This window comes from Diadema antillarum, unplaced genomic scaffold, assembly GCF_040938485.1.
Source record: "Diadema antillarum isolate AM-2024a unplaced genomic scaffold, OU_Dant_1.0 scf00000025, whole genome shotgun sequence".
Lineage (NCBI taxonomy): Eukaryota > Metazoa > Echinodermata > Echinoidea > Diadematoida > Diadematidae > Diadema > Diadema antillarum.
The window spans coordinates 348,048-368,348 of NW_027270914.1; the positions used below are offsets into that span (position 1 = coordinate 348,048).

General features: G+C 40.4%; 1 protein-coding gene across 1 annotated transcript in view; it reads left to right on the forward strand.

The window, feature by feature from the left end:
* The window catches only part of LOC139733881 (condensin-2 complex subunit D3-L-like), a 53,008-nt gene that overhangs the window by 20,065 nt on the left and 12,642 nt on the right, over positions 1 to 20,301 (forward strand). The window contains exons 10-22 of the mRNA XM_071644685.1: positions 40 to 127; positions 1,334 to 1,484; positions 2,774 to 2,990; positions 3,603 to 3,688; positions 4,834 to 4,997; positions 5,634 to 5,819; positions 11,517 to 11,619; positions 12,979 to 13,278; positions 13,764 to 14,037; positions 15,410 to 15,662; positions 16,917 to 17,025; positions 17,560 to 17,644; positions 19,149 to 19,253. Of these exons, the coding sequence (XP_071500786.1) occupies positions 40 to 127; positions 1,334 to 1,484; positions 2,774 to 2,990; positions 3,603 to 3,688; positions 4,834 to 4,997; positions 5,634 to 5,819; positions 11,517 to 11,619; positions 12,979 to 13,278; positions 13,764 to 14,037; positions 15,410 to 15,662; positions 16,917 to 17,025; positions 17,560 to 17,644; positions 19,149 to 19,253 (2,121 nt within the window). The remainder of the gene's footprint in view (positions 1 to 39; positions 128 to 1,333; positions 1,485 to 2,773; positions 2,991 to 3,602; positions 3,689 to 4,833; positions 4,998 to 5,633; positions 5,820 to 11,516; positions 11,620 to 12,978; positions 13,279 to 13,763; positions 14,038 to 15,409; positions 15,663 to 16,916; positions 17,026 to 17,559; positions 17,645 to 19,148; positions 19,254 to 20,301) is intronic.

Here is a 20,301-nt window from a genome sequence, read left to right on the forward strand (position 1 = left end):
CTTTCTCTCTCTCTCTCTGATGTTCTTTCTTTCCGCTAGGTGAAGCTGGAACGGAGCAGCAGCAGTTTTTGTCCCACCGATTCCTTCTAGATATCATGATATCACGCTGCTCCGATAAGGCTCCAACGTGAGTTCCATTGTCTCCTCACATCTCCTCACAATCTCCTCCCGTTGAGGACGAGTCCCGAATATACATGTACTTGAGCAGGTGTCTGATTATTATAAATTTCAGTGGAATTGACTGAGACTTAGAATATAAATAATCATATGCAGTATGTTTCGTAGTGTTTTTATTTGTAAATTATTTTTCATAATTTATTTTTTTTTTCTTGACAAAAATTTAACCTATAGGTAAATTTTGTGAGCTGACTGATATTTTTAAATTTACATCCTGCAAAAATATGAGCTTTTGTATCAGGTATGGCTGTATATCATCTTTATAGAGGGTACTGTAAAAGTGGAAATTTTCGCGGTGTTGAAATTTTCGTGCATTTCACGCAACCAGAAACTAGCACGAAAATAAAAGCATGCAAATATTTTCCTTGCCATATCTTCCTGTGCGTGATGTCTTGATTCCGCGGAATTAAAAACACGCGAAACTCTTCTGACCCTGCCAAGCGTGAAAAATTAGTCGCGCGAAAATATCCACTTTTACAGTAATCATATTTCTTTGGTTCTTTATTGTGCATTCAGCCACATAAAAATTGTCAAGACAGACTCCATTTCATGAATGACGTGTACAGTTGACTGGACAATTCTGAGCTCAATATGTAGTGTGAAGATGAAACATATATAGCAATGTGAAAACTTTCTAGAATTTTAGACAGAGTGCAACCAGCCTCTTTTAACGTTTATGAAAACATTCAATATTTTCTTGGGAAACAAGAATATTTTCAACCTTGTTCTACAGTATGGGAATATCTTATATTCATAAAGGGTGTAGGATATTTGTGAAAAGCTATATGTATGATTTAAAAAAAATCATAAGCATACATGTACAAACTTGGGTATTTATGCTGTTTATGCCCATGATTTTTTTTTTAATCATAACTACCTCACCAAAAACTCAACTACTTGTGTTTATTTATGCTGATAAAGGCAATTTTGACTATCAGTTGAAAACAAAAATGCCCTGATGCAAGCGCTCAAAATTTGAATTAGTATAAGACCATTTGATTAGTTGCCGTAAGTAAGGGGCAACTTGTGTCTGTAGGATCCTGTGTCTACCACCACTCTTTCCCAAAATTGACAACTACCCTGTAAGACACCCGGTGGACATTTATCTCTAAAAGTTAATGCCAGCTGTCATCTCGTTTTAATTGATTCCAAACAGTGTCCGAGCCAAGGCCCTCTCCTGCTTCGCCCAGTTTACCGCCCTCGCTGGCCAGGGAGCCGGTCAGTCTATTGGTAGCATGCTGTCCGCTCCGACGGCCAAGACCGGTGTTACTCCCATCATGGTGCTCACAGAGGCAGTCCAGAATAAGGTAGATGGGAGTTAGGCCTCCTAATAATAATAATAATAATAGCTGGTTTTTATATAGCGCATTTCACACACACTTCAGGGTTTCAATGCGCTTTACAGACTATTATTACCCCGGTCACTGGATACATTATTTCCAACCAGCACTAACAGTGCTCATTCTCCACTCCCTGGGGAGCATTCCAGCCAGTCGCAGCCATTTTACAGGCGCGCACATGCTGATCAACCAACATAAGCTTTCTCATCCTACCGGGTACCCATTTATACTCCTGGGTGGAGAGCAGCAATGTGGATAAAGTGCCTTGCTGAAGGGCAAACGTGTCGGGCTTGGCATGGGCTCGAACCCACGAACCATACCACGCTCGTGTCGTTCACAGACGAGCGCTCTTATCCACTCAGCCATGACACCTCTACCTCCTACTGTAGAGATCTTGGTATGCAAATAGCAGGACTGCGCACTAACCCTTTTTTTTTTTTCAACTGGTCCAACCTGTCTGTCGGACCAGTAGGTACCCAGTTTTTCCATTTTTTACTGGTCAATTCCTGAAGAAGTTACTGGTCCGACAGTGATTTTTACTGGTCAGGGACCGTCGGACCGGTGCCAGTGTGCAGCGTTGTAAATAAGGGATGGTCCTGAGTGCGATGATACAAGACTTCGAACAAGATGAAAGATTAAGGAGCTCTAATCAACAAGATCAAATGTCAGTCCTAATTCAAACTTTTTCCTCTTTATGAAAGGAGCTGAGGCCAAGTCATACTTGAAAACACAATATTTTCATGGCATGAAATTTTCGCAAATTGGAGCCAAGGGCTTTTTTTGCGGCATGAAATTTTCGCCAGTTGCCTCTAACATTCAATGTATATAGTGTAGATACAAACTTTCGCATGCATTTTAATTTCACGAATCTTGGCTCGCGCGAAATTTGCGAAATTAAAATGCATGCAAACATTCCTTGTTTTTCAGTAGCGGATGTTCTTTCTTAGCAGTTACAGTTGGCATAATATTGTTGTGTGTCCAGCAGGAACGAGGCGTGAAAGTATAACACGCACCTGGCATGCCCTCTTATCGTTTTGCCGGGCACACCTTTCTTGAATCGCGTGCGCCCTTTGTTCTGACAAGCACATAATGATATGTAGAAGAGCTTAGATGGTAGCTTAAAAATCTAAGTAAATAGGTGAAATTTGAATGCATCAACCAGAGGTATTTCCTGTGTGGATACGTTGTTTCCTGTATCTAATAACCAAATCATTTCTGATGTTTGATAGGGGCCTGCGACTGTGCAGCCAGAGAAGACCTCTGAAAGTGGCCAGGATGTTGCAGAGGATGCTGGGAAGGCAGCAATGGATTGTGGGAAGGCAGCCGGTGATGAAGGACAGCAAGAGATGAGCATTGAGACCGCACAGGAGGCCGAACCAGAGGAACGTCCCTCCGAACCAAAGAAGGGGGCCACCCCCGGAAACCTGATGGGAGGGTCCCCAGCTCTCTTCTTTGGAGAAGAGAATGGAGAAGGTAACTAAGGGGCGGAGTCATATAATCACAGAATCTTAGTAATGGGCTTTCAAAGCTTAGGAAAAACTTGTTAGAGAGAAAAAAACTTTATTTGCTTGTCTTAACTTACTTGATACAGGCCGCATTTATATTGTTGCTTCGTGTAATCATGTATATTAACACTATATGTTATCATTCCAATTTAAAAAAAGAAAAGAAAAGAAGAAAATGCTTGACATTATTCCGTAAGCATTGAAAGAAACATTAGAATAAACTACTGATTGACATCGAAGTTATAGTTTTCTTGACTCTTTTGAAGATCAAATTTATGAGGCATGTTTATACATAGGTGGGGAGTATTTGCCCTCTCTCTCTCTCTGTCACTGTACACAATGCAGCAATCTAAACTTGTGTTATTCTAGAGAAATTGTATTATACCCTTTTCCAGTATTGACTTTTTTTTTTCTCCAGCGTGAGCAAATACATTATCATTTGCTGCCACCTGTAGATTAAACCTAATACACGCAGGTTGAATTATTTTGTGATGCCTAGAAAAGTGACATACACCTGAATTTGAAGACACTCATCTATTCAAGATTAAAGTCTTTGATACAGTCGTCATTACTGTTGTAGGTTTTGCAGGTAGCAGCAGCTTACTGTCCTGTCTCAAGCAGAGAGTCTGTGATGACAAGGTGGGCGTGAGGAAAGCAGCCCTGCAGGTAAGCCATCCAAGATCCCGTGCTGTCGTCTAGCGGCAGCTACATTGCCATCTTCCTGTTGGTCCATTTGGGACTTTTAGATTTCTCATCTAGGACGTGGACTGCAATGTGATGATGTCATTTCATGATATTGCGCATGCTCCAGATTTTCTGGCATGTCCAGCGCTAGAATCGAGAATGTGTCTTCGAAGGATTTCACGTTCTCCCAGATTGAGAACGAGCATCGTGTGCAGCATACACTTTGTACATTTAGCACGACGATTATTACGTCACCACATCTGCCCAGTTGTACTCACCGTCGACTGAAATCTTAATGGTTTTATTCTGGCGTTCAGGGGAGTCGCCTGGAATGGTTGGCTCGCACTGTCGGGCGGCATGCCCACTGTCGTGTCCACACAATATAAAAGTCCCTATTGACCCGTCGAGAATGGGCTGATATTGCTACAACACGCATTTTCCATAGACACCCGCCCAAGTATACTCGGGACTTGCCTCAATGGGTTAAGGACAATGTGCAGAGTGATGTGTAGGTTGTCAGAAGTGTCGTCCTTCAAAGAATTGAACCAACAATAGGAGGGGGGCTGCTGTTTTTGGGTGTATGCATGTCATAAGCCGCGAGAGGGATCATCCATCTAAGAGCCTTTGAAGTTTAAAACTTTGTCTGTGTACAAATGGTGGTACACATCTGTCATTGTTATGATTTTGGGAGATATTTTGGGCAAAAGGACCGTAACTGAAAGCATGAAATCATTACCAATTAACTGTGCTTAAATACATGATGTTTACGTATTATCAGGTTCAGAATGTGTATGTGCACTCACACACACACACATCCACACATCGTATGACCACTATGTGATCCAGTTAGACCAATAGGAAGCTAGCACCTCGGCTGGCGCAAGAAGATCACAATGCCATTGCATTTTTTTTTTTTTACACATCAAGTTTATAGTAGGAACTTGCTTCAGAATTATCCTTTCATCATTGAATTGCAACTCTGAGTTTACAAAATTATTTGGAAACAAAGTGGGTGTTAAGAAAAGGCAGTCTTGGAAAGATTATGTTGGCAAGGCAATCTATTTTGAGAGTTCATCTATGTCTGTGTATCTCTCAAGTCATGTGATCTTTTCTGTCATCATCATCAGGCGTTGGAGAACGTCTTCAAGCTACAGTGCATGACCTTTGACCTGCAGCTTCTGGAGATCCTGCGGGAGCGTTGCCATGACACCGCCCTGTCTGTCCGCAAGCAGGCCTTAGACTCCCTCACCAGCCTGTTGAAAGAAAACCCCAGAGATGAAAGGGTGCAGAGGTGAGGATGGAATGTTGTTTCATAAATGCCGTTTTGTCACATTTATCTTATATTAAAGGAGAATGCAATCCAAATATTGTCGGTTGAGAATGATAAGGGCGTTAAGTTCTCACAAAACCCATAGTGTTTGAGACAACTCAACGCCCTTCTCATTCTCAACAGACGATATGTAGAACAGAATGCAGCAATGTTAGTACAACACATTAGTGAAGGATGAGGAAGACTGGATAATTCATTCAAAATCTTTGAATTTTTGAAGTTGTGGTGCAGTTGTGACTGGATGAGAAGACTACAGCACTTTGTAATCAGATGTATAGAAAACAATATTAAAACATATTCTTAAAAAAATCAAATATATTTTCTCTTTTTTTTTAGCTTCATGAAACAGTACTTGACTTAGGTCATTCAGAAAGCAGGGAGAATAAGTTATATACCCTAAATATATATTTCAGTAACAAGTCAAGGGAATATTTACTTTTCATTAAAACATGAAATCAGCAAAAGGACTGAAAGGGTCAAGTTTCACTTCACTTAAGTCATGTTTACAAGGGCTGATCATGTGACCATCGCATGCATCATGTGTCTATCCCATACATCATGTGACCGTCCTACTCATCACGTGATCATCCTTTCCAGGGTGTGGCTCCAGGGTGTCCTTCCCGTGGTGTCGGACCGCGAGTCCTCCGCCTCTGAGAAGTGTCTCCAGCTGCTACAGGAGCTGGTCCTCGATGGAGTCTGTCGGCCTGGAGCCACTGAGGCTAGAAAACTCCTGGCGTGGAGTCTACTGGCCCAGCTCATGCAGCCAGACCTTTGCAGTCTGAGGTAAGAAGAGAGAGTCATGGGACAGGGCAACCCTTTTTGTAGTCTAGTTCTGAACCCTTTTTATTGATGCTTTTTCCGCCGACTACACACGTTCAGCCTAGTGATGGTATGATCCTGAGAACTTCTGCCCCAAGAAAAAAAGGGTCCAGTGCAATGACTCAATGCTGACGTTGAGGTCAAAAGTTCACACCCAAGTGCTTCATGCCTTTCTCTCTGAAAAACAAACAAACAAAAAAACATACAAAACCAAACAAAACAAAACGAAATTCTCAGGGAAAGTCATCAGCAGTGAGCAGTTGCACTGGACCCTTTTTTTTTCAGAGGCAGCAGCTCTTGGAATAGCCGCATCACTCGCCTTACTGTGCAGAGTTGGCAAAAAAAGAATTGATAAAAAGGATCCAGAACTAGACTACCCTCTTTGAGGATATGCTCTTCATCAAGAGAAGGGTCTCTTTTTTTCTCTTTAACCCTCTGCCTACTTTGAGTGCTGATTAGCACAGAAACCCCATAGCATTGTACACACTGTCTAAAGTCCCGGGCACAGAAAGGGTTAAAAAACAGATAGGCCATGGGGTGAAGCTGAAAAAGAGGCTTAGAAAATGGGTTTCGTTCCAGCAACACTGGCACTACTTTCTGAACGCGGAAATGTGATGTTTTGTACATCCTAAATATACTGTAAAAAGTTCTCCTCGAAATATCCTGCAGTTTTTGCGAAAATCCATATTTTATAAACTGCGACCAGCAGCCCAATACACATATCGTAATGGGGCTGCGGATTGTAGCATTTAGGATCATGACAGGGAAGTATCGCGGACAAATGTCAACCTTAAATCGAACAAAAATTCTTCAATTTGAAGACTTACAAGTAAGGTTGAAGTATTGACAACAGGGTTCGTGCAAGGTTTGGTTCTACATATAGTCATTTTCTGTTCGATTTGATGACTTAATATGACTAGGTCGAGAGGAATCTGGGAGAGCTACGCTGAATTGACGGTCAGCGCAGGCGCACACATCACTGCGCACAAATTTTGTATCCATTGACTGGATATTAGATGTCTGTGTGTGCATGCGCTGGCTGTCAATGCAGTGTAGCTCTCCCAGTTTCCTCTCGACCGAGTCACATTAAGTCATCAATTTGAACAGAAAGGAACTATTTGCAGAATCAAACCTTGCACGAACTCTGTTATCAATACTTCAAATTTATTAATAAGTCTTCAAATTGAAGATTTTTTCCCGATTTTAAGTTGATATTTGTCCGCGATAAAATATTCGTCATGATCCTGTATGCTACAGTTCACAGCCCCATGACGTTATGCGTATGGGGCTGCTGGCCGCAGTTATGCGTATGGGGCTGCTAGCCGCAGTTATGCGTATGGGGCTGCTAGCCGCAGTATAGTTCCCATAGTGTTTCTAAGCTGAAATGCATATACACATTTGTAAAGCACTGCTATTTTGGTTTAATAGTTGCATTATATCTCATGTTTCAGCTTTTCCTGATGCTGGCTATGCAAAGGAGGACAAGAGCAAAGTGGTTCAAGACCATATGAGAGAGAGCACTAACTGACCGTCAGAGGTCAAGGCAAATGCCTTATATTCTGTTCAAAGACATGTTATTAATCAAATGACTAATCATTCAAGGCAAAAAAAAGAAAAAAAATCAGTGTGTTTGTTTGTGTGTGTGTCCGCGTGCATGTGGGAGAATCTTATTGTACACACACACACACACACACACACACCCTCACATGCACACACACATACGCACACACATAGTTATGAAGATTCAATATACCCAAGTGTATTAAAATATTATTCTACATGCCTTGGCCATTTATCACATCAGCATCATAAAAAAGATTATCATAAACATGAACACACACAATGATATAATACATGTACTGATCAGTGCATTACACATACACAGGTGCATAAAAACGCTGACATATTATTTACACTCACACGCACACATACAAACTCATTTACACACATGAGACATTACTATTAAACAGATCATATTGTTTATCAGTAAACATGTTTTTCTTTTCTTCTTCTTCTTCTTCTTCTTAAGAAGCTTTAATATACTTAGATCACATAGCAATCACGTTGTTCATGAAATATTATACATTACTTTAGCACTAGAAAATTTAATCTTCATAAAATTTCCTGAAGTTTTCATAGCTATCATTAGGTTACAACATGGTGGGACACTACCTCCTTTCATGTATGATAGCTCAAAATGATAATCAGTCAAATTTTCTAGTTTTAATAAATTTCCTGGAACATTCCATGGTCCAAATATCCTTGAAAGGATGTAAAAGTTTTGAAAAATGCCAATGTATAAAATAAAGGCAAAATTATAGTTTACCCATTCATGAGTGAAAACTGTTGGATTCTGCATTGGAGGCAATGTGTACCTGAAAATCTTGGAGAGAATAAAACAGGTTTGGCATTAAGAATTATGATAACATTGCAATTAACATCCAATATCAGAGGATCTGTGCAAACCTGACTCAACTTATGCACAATTTTCATTTGGCTGGTGTGTATTAGTTTTAGCAAAGTGATTTTGTACTCACACCTACATTGTACTGACCTTTCTACATGAACATTCTGTTTCAGTATTAATAATAGTTACATATGTTTTTTTCCCAAGAGTGGGAGAAACAAATTTTAATCGTAGTCATTCAGTTTTATGAAAAAAAAACACACTTAGGAAAACATCTTTGTTCTTAGAATAATTCAACCCTAATCAAATCATAATAGTGGGCAGAAATGTTTGCTAAAGGCGAACAATCACATACTGAGGCAAGGAGTCAAAACATGTTGCATAAACATTGGCATTCAAAATACAGGAAGCAATCTGTATTACAAAGACATTTTATCATGCACAACTTTGGTAAGATGTCAATTCTTGAATATCAATCACATTGACCAAAGCATTGGTGCATATACAGTACATTCTGTTGTTTCTGAACTTTGCACTGAAGTTCTTTGTGTATGAGTGTGAATGTTTCAGTGGTGTATAGGCCTATATATTGCTCCATTTTATCAAGGACAACTTATAGTAACATGACAATGTTTTCATGCTTCAATATCAATCATATTAACCTATTTCCCTTGGCAAGTAATGAGCAGGTTGACTCTGTTGCAAATGATGCATTTTACAGGCAACACAGCAGAACCTGAAGAGCTTCCAGAAGAAAATCTTGATCTTGATGTGAGCGTCTTAGGGGAGGAAACAGATGCTCCTGCTGACGGACCAGGCTCCTCCTTCAGCTTTCGTTTCCTAGCGAGATTCAGGCGTTTGCTATCTATAAACCTCTTGTAGCATGGAATCCTATTTAATACAATGGAGAAATGAACAGCAATGATTAGCCGTTGGATTTTGTTAGGGGGAAAAAGGCTAAATGCTAGAGGGAGGGGTTGAACATTACACTCAATATATCATTAAATGTACGGTAGACTATTGACTGCCAATATTTGAATCTTGTAATTACCAATACACAGGCCCTAGTACTATGCCAGGTAATCATTAACGCCTCATGATCATTGTCATCATCAACTACTTCAACTTGTACTTGCAGTGCAATTACTGATTTTAAATTACATCTACAGCTTTCAGCACCTGGTCACATGCAATATCAATTATCATAATTATGAATACAACTGCCTTATCATCATTAATACTAGTAATCCTTGGCCTTTCACTATCACCACCACCCACTGCTTTATAGTTTGGCACAACATAATGGTAATCATATGTTTTAGGGAGTTTAATTGTTGCAATTATGTTATTGTCATTGTTGGTCTTTTAGATCTATTTATATCAAATATTAATAAGTTAATTTAATGAGATGCTAAATGTGTGTTTTGAGGGAGGATTCGCCAATTTCGGGGTGAGAGAAACAGGATGGATTTTTAATATTAATACTCCATGGCCATGATTATGAAAATATAAATTTACATGCAGTTTAGACCTTTTTCAATCCAGTCCTGTGTGTCAAGACTTTTACAAAACAATATCACCGCTCAGCTACATCAACCTAACCTGGGCTGCACATAGAACAACATGTAAAATTACATCTAGGCGACATTATAACGGCGCTATGCCATGCCAAGGTGAAATTAAAATAATTTATCTAAGTAACAGACACGCTAACGGCTAAGCTACTGCATTAGCGCCCATTATAACATACACAAGCAACGTTCATAACATAGCTATTAAACGTTGTACAATTGTACTTGTAGTCATCATGGTCATTAACATTATGAGTGAGACTGCACTGCAGTGTCGACTGCTACGACTCGACTGTACGCACGTCAACTAACCTGTAAATTATCCTACTACGTAGGTTGCAGTCAGTCCCCCTGAGCAGCTGAATCACTTCGTTCTGGTCTGCGATTTCACGGTCTCCCCCACTCAATTTGATCCACTCTTTGGCACACAAAATAGGTTTCGTCTATCTTAGGTTTGTCATAGCCGTGAAATTTTCAAACTTCATCGCTGTTACATGCATAATAACGCATACTAGTAATAAGTTTCGGCTGAGCAGACGACGTAGACGCGTCGACAGGCTCACAGGGGGCGGCCATTTTGACTCGTAAACAATAATTCTCGATTCGGATTGGATAACATACATCACATGATCGTTCGCGAATGAATATCGTACACGGCAAAGTGTACATTATTCAGCTCCTCAGTGACAAAAAAGTTCACTGTTTCCCCCTGAATTACCAAAATACTGCAGGAGGGTTTGTGTCGAACTTTTTCCTGTAGCCTTTTTGGTTATTTGTTTACACGTAGCTGTGGAGAAATTTTAGTGCCGCAGTTGTCGGAACGAAACAAGCGAAAAAACCAGCTCACCCCATGGCCTAAGATAGTGTGAGGCGAGAAGGTTACTGTATACGCCGAATATTTTGCGAGGTTTTTATTTTCGCGAATTTCGCGAGTCAGGTGCTATTTGTGAAATTAAAGACACGCGAAAATATTGACTCTGATCCCGATGTGAATGTGACGTATGCATGTACATTTCTCTGTTCAGTACAGACTATACGATCGCGAATTTAAACACTTGCAAAATTGTCGGGAATTCCCGATTCGCGAAAATTTAGACCTGCGAAATATATGGCGTATACAGTAATCCAATAGAGTCAATCTTCATTCACTGCCAACGGGATATGTTTCAAAAATTAACCTGCTAGAATAGTATTGTCCATCAGCGGATACAGCTACCTTATATGCTCTGACACATATGCTCATCTGTAAAGCTAAACTCCAGTCCAAGATTCCTTTGTTGCGTGTGTGCTTCGTATATAACTGAACACAATTTGTTACGGGGATTTCCGAATACCAGTTATATCCGAGTCAAGGCAGCTGAGTTCTTACGGTTTGTCCATGCTGCTAGGTCTTTAAATCCAGTACTGCCCGTGTTTCCTTGAACTTTTCTCATTGTATTCACACCCACCAGATGTCACTGTAGTGCAGAGATTTATCGACACAGATCTACCAAGTCTACACTGTATGATTGTGCAGCACGCTCCCTGAAAATTAAAATATTTTCTCATTTCTTACAAGAGAATAGAAAAGTTGCGTCTGATTTGACTGCAATATTTTCTTCATGGTTGACGGAGGTTTATTTTGACTTGTGATACCTCCTGAAGAAGTGTTGTAAACTCATCATGTTGATCTCATCAACCCAGGGTATACTTCCAGCGAGTTTGTCGGCTGTGGGCCAGGCAGAAGCTCCTCACGCCCTCACTTGTCAGAGGACTCTCCACTCACACAGAGGGTGCCAATGCGACGGTAAGATTTTATTCTTGATATGCAAGAGAATTCCTCCATTCATAACTGTGCTCCACAATCACGAATGTGAATGGAGAAATTTCTGCATGCATGACGCTTTCATGTTGGGATCATGTTGAGAGTTAAAGGACAAGTTCACCTTCATAGACATGTGGGTTGAGTGAATGCAGCAATATTAGTAGAACACATCAGTGAGAGTTTGAGCAAAATCGGACAATCCGTTCAAAAGTTAAGAATTTTTGAAGTTTCTGCTCAGTCACGGCTGAATGAAAAGACTACTATAGCTTGTGATGTCATATGAGTACAACGATATAAAGAAAGAATAAAGAAAATTCAACATATTTCCATTTTTCTTGCATAACAAAAGAACACTCGACTTCTCTCTTTCAGAAGGCAGGGGGAATAATATTACCCTTAACATACATCTGTAGCAAGTCGAAGAAATGTGCACTTTATTCAAAAAGTAAAGTTTTGAGAAATTCTCTTTTTATTTTCCTTATATAGCTGTACGCATATGACATCATACACTGTAGTAGTCTTCTCTTCCAGCAGTGACTGCGTAGATACTTAAAATGTTCGTAACTTTTGAACGGATTGTCCAATTTTCCTCAAACTTTCACTGATGTGTTCTACCAATATTGCTGCATTCTCTCAATCCTTATGTATATGAAGGTGGACTTGTCCTTTAATATTTTCTTGTGTTGTCGAATTTGTAAATAGCACCTAACTTGCAATATTTGCACAAATAAAAACCCGCAGAGTATGTGGTGTATGCGGTAGACTTCAAGGGGTTAAAGAGACTGTATAGTACTGGTTGAGGTGAGGATTCAAGTTTATAACACTTATTTGGTGAGATAATGAGAAACCTCTTCTGAAATATGAAAGAGCATGTAATTTCAAGAAGGATTCAACGTTTATTTTGTGAAAATTGGCCTTGAAATGGCTGAGATATCCAGAAAAGTGATCGTAATAAAATTGACAGGCCATGACTTTTATTAGGATCTCTTTGTTTTTCCTTGTTTTTAGATATTTCAGTCATCTCACAACCGATTTTCATCAAATAAACTTTTGATTCCCCTTAGAATCGTATGCTCTTTAATATTTCATAGAGTGGTTGTAAATATCTCGCAAAACGTTAGAAGCTGAATCCTCACCTAAACCAATACTGCACAGTCCCTTTAAACAGCTTGTACAGTGCAAGGGTGTCTGACTGAGGCATATTGGTGGGTGTGGCCTCGCATTTAGTTGACATGTGGGTGTGGTCTAACATGTGATTGACATGTGGGTGTGGCCTAGCATTAGATTGACATATGGGTGTATCTTACCTGACTCCAATTCTTGCTCCTGATCCACCCCCAGGCTGCCTGGATGTTCCTTTCGGAGGTCAGTCACTTCTGCCCTCATCTTGACACCGCTCTTATCCTCCAAACCTGGGCTCGTTTGACCTCTGACCCCTTGGACCGGTCAGTGCCCTCTGCCCCGGCCGAGGGGTCGCTGGACTCGGAGATCCTGGCCAGCCTGCTGTCGGTGATGGGGAGCCTGGCCGGGCAGCTCACCGAGGAGGAGAGGAGGCGGGTCGTCATGGAGATCAGCGAGAGGTTGATAAAGATGCTGGATTCCCCAAACATGATTGGAGCTATGGTGGAGACACTGTACAAGGTATCTTTGATGTAGCAAGGTTGATGGTGATCGTAGCATGGGATGTGAATAAGACTTACGATGAAACCCTTTATAAGTATTCAACAATACTTTGTTAGGACGTAGAATTTTAACAAACATATTTCTTTGAGCCAACAATACAGAGGAGATCATCATTGCCTGGTAATGTTATGTAAGGGGAAAAAGCAAACAAAACATTCATAACAATATTGGTCTTGAAAAAGTTCCACATACATAGTGCTGGAAAAAAACAACAACAAATAAAGAGAACAAAACTGTCACACATTTGCTTAAATTTAGCTTCTGCGATATGTAGTCAGTTATGAAATCAAATATCCAAACAAACTTTTACAAAAAAGTCACAAAATTTACATAAGAAGGTTGTGTAAGGCACCAGTTATACATGTATGTTTCCTAGTTTATAGAGAATGACATAGATATCTATCTATCTATCTGTCTATCCATCCATCCATCCATTCATCCAGCTGTGCTGTGTAGGTGTACCAGAGACCCAGACAACCAACCCCGCCCTGGATGAGGTGTGTGATAAGATCCTCCAGGCCTGTGACTCACACCTGTCCAGCGTGCTCCTCTCTGAGGATGGGCCCAGACCGGACGAGGCCGCAGAGGAGCTTCTCATCGGACGGATCTTTCTTCTGGGAGAGATCGCCCAGCTGTGTCCCTACCGGATGCCGCGTCGCGTCTTCACTTTGGTGCAGTCTCTCCTCGCTGGCTCCACTTCCACCTCCATTTCAGAAGGTAGCCATGACGTCCAGAGGGTTCTAGGGAAATTACCCCCTGGACAATTACCCCAGACCCTTCCACTGACCCTAATCCTAATCCTGAACCTAATCCTAACCCTAACCTAAACTCTAACCCTAAACCTCACCCTAACCTTAATCTTTACTGTAGCCTTATTACTAACCAGTTTTTAGCCAAGGGGTAATTGTCCTCTGGGAGTAATTGTCCTGATACGGTCCAGAGAGAGGGCAGTGATATGGCTCAGTCAATAGTGCATCTACCTTCTAATTCAAGGGAAGCAGGTTTCATTCCCAAGTCTCACTGAGCAATGTTGTGTGTAGAGGCAAAGCACTCTCTCCCTAGTTCATTCATTTATCCTTTCATGCATCGCAAGGAGCACGGTGCTAACCCAGTGAAGTGGTCCCCCTACCCAACCACACAAGAAAATTGGCGAATGATGCCGACACTGTGTGGTTTGTTCCAGATGACTAGCAATAGTCAGCAAACAGTAACAACCAGGCACATTGTTCCATACGTTTAAAAAAGAAAAAACTTCCAGAGAGACTCGGGTGTCTGTAGTGCATTATGTGTAAACTTTTTTCATTTTCATCTTCTTGAAAACCCCATGATGGATTTCCTGCAAACTTAGCAAGTAGCATCTCTAGGTAGATAAGATCTAATTTTTTCAAATGGGCAGCAGGCCTCCTTCGGATAACCCCCATGTGGGCCAAACCCCCCAGATTGAGGAATCTTTAAAGATCTTCGGGTGAACCAGAATTGATGTGTTTTTACTTTGGTCTAGTCCCTCCTGTTGGAGTCCACCTTCATCTGAGGAAGTAGTATTGACCTCCTGATATTAAGATAGATTCCTTGAGAAGAATGGAGAGATATGCGTTATCACTAACTGTCTTTTATTTGTACACATTTGGACAGAGTTCTATGCGTGTGGTCTGTTGTTATACTTAAATCAAGGAACTCTGATCTGCTGAACCACTGCTTCAACTTGCTAATTCTGTGTAGATCTTGTACTTTTGCTACTACAGTGGAACATCGCTGTAGACAGGTTGTATATAACAAACTCTTTTAGCCAGATGTTTTTAGCAGGTTCCAACTTTTGTTTCCCGAATTCCTGATGGTTTTTTAAAACTGGTTTAAACCTAAACCATGGTACAAATTTTGACTATGGTCTAAATTAAGCTTGAAATAGGCATACCTTTGACATGTGTGTATCGATGTATGTTTATTACTGGATGTCTACTGGTGCACACAACCTGTCAATTGTATTTACGCAGAAAAAAATTGCATAATCCATGGCTTAAATTTGTACCGCCTTCATGAATTTTGGCCACACAATTTCTATTTTATTGACTCTCTTCTTGCCTCCTCCTAGGTTCAGAGCTGCCCAGCTCCCAGGGTCTGACTCAGTTCTCCCAGCCGCCTCTCTCTCAGTTCCGCACTGGGGGCGCCGCGCCAGTTTCTATGGCACTGCGAGCCCACGCCTTCGTCACGCTGGGCAAGCTGTGCCTGCACCACGAGGGGTTGGCTAAACAGTGCATCGCAGCTCTGGCCCGTGAGCTGGAGGTGGCTGAGGACTCCGCAGTGAGGAATAATGTTGCTCTTGTCATGTGTGACCTCTGTATCAGGTATGTACTTTAAGAGGCTTTGTTTGTTTGTACATTCAGTACTCCATTTCATAAAAACAAAGAGGTTGTTATGATAGCATCTCTTGCTGCAATGGCAGGTGTTATGGTAATGACAAGAATCCTGTGCTTCCTGATTGACTGTTTCTTCAGGAAGGTGCTGTTCTAGCAAGAGTTGTTGTCCTGGCAGATTTCATGAAAATGGCGCAGGTTGTAGCATTTGGGCACCTACAATCATAACAGTCTTGCAAGTCACATTATTTGTGACCCTGCATCACAAAACCAACAGAAAGTCGCCAGACATGGATTTTTAGTTAAGGGCAGATTCTGAAGGAGCAGCCTTTAAGCTTTAAAATGATGTATAACTCAATTCAAATAGACTCTCCTAACCTATCTTAATCTTGGAAAGAAAGCACACACTCTGGAAAAGTGTGAACCGAGAAAAGAGGCTCCAAAGTACAGAGTCTATTCAAGCGCTTAATCTTACCAAGCCGTGCTATAGATGTGGTATGAATGGAACGAAAAACAAGATGTATGCCACTGTAGCAATTACAATGAAGGGATTATCAGACTAAGCTAAAATTGAGCATGATTTATTAACACATTCTATAGATGATTAATGCCAACTTTCAAAGCAGTAGCATTATCTTTTTTAAAGTTATTAGAGTTGAAAGTGAAGAGTATGGACAGGTTTTTTTTAAAGAAATGAAAAGGGGACTCTATAAGACACAACTCATTACACTATTCTACCAAAAAGTATTTGAGAAAACACTGCTAAAAACACAATTTCCTGTTCATTTTATGATCCAAAATTTTAGTGTAACGTAGAAGAAGATTTGCTCTTTCAGAAAATATTAAAATCTCAAGATTGGCTGGGTTGACCCGTTTCACCTATTTTCAGTCCTCACACAAAATCAGTGTGTGTGACTTTTTGTTTGTTTTGTGATGTACGGTCACATTTAGTCTCATTTTCTATTTGTCATTTATGTGTTTCTTACCATGATGTTGACAGTGGAAGTTCTGTTACAATCCTTCAGCATTTTTTTTTTTTTTTTTTTTTTTTTTTTTTTGGGGGGGGGGGGGGGGGGGGGGTTTGAGGACGGACTGATTTTGCTACAACACGCATTTCCCATAGACACTTGCCAGAGTATACTTGGAACTCGTCCTCAACAGGGTAGCACTGCCATTCCATGTAAATGTAGACCTACCTTTTGGCAATTGAGAACTATGAGTAATATTAATTCATATTTTTCCCAGGTATCCCAACCTTGTGGATCGCTATGTTCCCAACCTAGCAGCGTGTCTGAAAGACAAGGATAAACTGGTTCGCAAGCAGTGTCTGACGCAGCTCACTCGTCTTGTCCTTGTAAGTCACAATTTACTTCTGGAGGAAATTGTTGTGTTTATTGCTTCACTGGCAACGTATGTCAAAAGTTTCAATGGCATACATTTGGAGAGACTAGAGTGAAATATACTGCCCCATTTCCGTTGTTCAGACAGCTTCAAGTAGTACACAGTCAGTCAAAAATTACCTCTGATGAGACCTTCTCTCATTGAGAATCCCAGACAGCTCTGTCTGCTTTGCAGAATGAAGGTTGCAGATCCCTAACAGGCAAAAGTTTACAGAAACAAGTGAAATACATTGTAAAGGTTATCTGTACTAAATACTTCTAGCTTTTTTTAGAATAACAGTAATTCCTATTATCACAAAACAAAAAATTCATTATCATGACCCAAATTTTGTGGAAAATTGTCATTGACGCATTCAATCAAACTGTGCTCTGAAGGAATATTAATGAAAAGAGGTAAGAGGTATAAATGTATATTTATTTCAATTTAAACAAGTAGTTAAGCTACTTTTGTATATCTGGATTATTTTGTCTCATTGTTCATTCTAAAGGAGGATTACATCAAGTGGAGAGGTCCTCTCTTCTTCCGATTCATCTCGGTCATCGTCGATGAGGTCGACACCGTCAGAGAGTTTGGTGAGGAGGAGGAGAATGATGAGGAGGGGAAGGGAGATGAAAGAATGAGGTCTGGAGTAAAAGACTATCCAGGGTGATGTTAGACCACTGATCTCTATCGGAAGTATCTGGATATCTCATTGGCCAATTGCTTTGAAGCCACCAGGCCACCATCTTACCAAGCACATCACTGATAAACTTGTGTACAGAGCTCACGGCATCACATGATCTCAATGACACTTTCCATTGGAAAATGTGTACAGGTCACCATAGAGTTTGAATGGTAACATGGCAGTGCGGTGGCTTCAATTGTTTATTCAGCCTGATGAGACCAATGAGATATCCAGTTACTTTCTGTAGAGATCAGTGTGCTGGACTGGTCACTTACCCAGTCAAATGGCCCTTTCTTTGTCCAGGGGCTCTTATAGGACAGGCACTTCACCAATAGCTAGAATTACATCTACCTACCTGGACAGTCTCCTTCAGTAGCAATGCATTGATCCTCCAAATGTGACCTTATTGTTAGAAGACAACCCACTCAAGCATAATGATGCCTCAGTCTAATAGGCAGGCCATTGCCAAAGGAAGGGATTAAGGGGATTACATGATCTCCATTCATTGGTGGTCAGATGCCTGATATGTGTTCCAGTTGGTGAAGCAAGCACTTCACAGGCAAGTGAAGAAATCGCTTTAAAGGTAAAGTTGCTATTCTTGAAAGTCCTTACAGTGTAAGTCCTTTCTGTGTATTGTCCACTGATTGGGCAGATGTTTTCAAACTAACCGTGAATGAATTGAGATTACCTAATCTCCCTAATCCCTTTTTTTCTTATGTCAGTAAGGCCTCCCTATTGTACTGAGGCACATTGCAGCACTATTCAGCTAGGTCAAGTCTGGAGGGGTTACTGAGTGCTGATGAGAAAGATTGGGAAGTTAAACTAAGCATCTGAGCAGATAAAGTGTTAATGAGACACATGTGATTATAAACTGTATACACAGCTGCTAGAGCTGTTGATAGTGAATTGATTGTATTGACAAATTAATGTTAACATGAGATGAATATTACATTTCATCCAATTCTGATAATAGGCAAAGCATTTACTGTAGTTAGATTTTGATACAATAAGATCAAATTTGACTTCACGCATTGGTTGCTTAGAATCAAGAAGTTCCTAACTTTGTGTAAAGTTCATAAATTGTACATCTTTTTTTTTTTATTCGAACTCATTGATTGAACAGGAGAGAATTCTCTTTACAAACCCAGTTTTTACTTGATGTTCTTCTACAAGAACTGAGTTTGTCAAATGCCAATCAGTTGTAGGATAATGATAATGTTTGATAGGATTATGTTTACCTACAACAGTTTTTGTTTATGTATAAACTTGTGGTAAATGATAGAGCAGTTATATTTCTATTTCTGGTGTTGTGTTTACTCTCAATCATCTTTTTTTTTTGTTTTTTTTTTGCAATCAATTCACAAGAAATATTTTATTTATGTCTTGTGTTTCCCAAATTGATCAACTCCCAGGCGAGTACTGTCTTGTTGAGTTGCTGTTACAGCGCCACCCTGGCATGTTGCTGCAACAATTCGTTGAGGGTGTCTTCCACTTTAACAACTACCGTCACCATGCAGGTAAAGCGTCTGACCATTGACTAGAGTTGTTCTATCTCTGCTTTTTTAAATTTTTTGATTCTATGGCATAGATATTTCTAATTACTGTAAAAGTGGACATTTTCTCACATTTTGTAAAATGTGAAAATAAAAGTGTGCAACATCTTTGCTCATTACTACATTGTGGTCTGCATATTATTCTGTGTATGTAATTTCAGAGTAGGGACATTGTAGGGTTAGAACTACTGTGCTGTTTGTAGCTTTCTTCATGTTTGCTAGTTGTCTAGGGTGCATGAATCTGTATTGATAATGGTGGTCAGCTACCTTTTACTTTATAGTACCTATGTGCTGCCAAAGCCCTTCTATCCCGTTGAAGACAAGTCCCGAGTATACTCTGGCAAGTTTCTATGGGAAATGCGTGTTGTAGCAAAATCAGTCCATCCTCAACGGGTTAACGATTGTAGCAACAGTGAACTGTTTGAAGTGTTTGCTCAATCGGGTTACAAACAGCAAAGTTGGAAACAAATGAAATTCATCTAACCAATTGACCTTGAAAACAGTACTATTCTTGAAATTCCTAGAGTTCCATTTACAGTTTCCTGTATGCCCTCTGTAGATTGAATATCTATAGGTAATAACATACCTGCCAACTGTTCAGTTTTAATCTGAATATTCAGATTTTTCACTGAAAGAAAATGCATTATTTTCAGTGTGTTCTGATTTTTGGAAATAGCTGTTAATAGGCCCCGTTTACAGAGCGAGGCTCGGCCGCGGCTCAGCCGTTGGCAAGCCTGCCTTCATTTCAGTGTAAACGCAAAAGACCAAATGCGGGGCCAAAATTGGCCCCGCATTTGGCCTCGCTCTGGAGGTGGTTTTCTTTAATAGTGTAAACGCAAACTGGGCCAAATGCGTGGCCAATTTTAGTCTGGCTTCCAGACCCTCTGCCCGTACTATTTCGTTATTCAGGATATTAACCCCCTCAACGTAGAAAACTAGTATACAATGTAGTTTAAGGTGGTTTTATCCTGCAAAGGATTTTTCCTTCGGCAAAGGCCTTTGCCCGAACGGC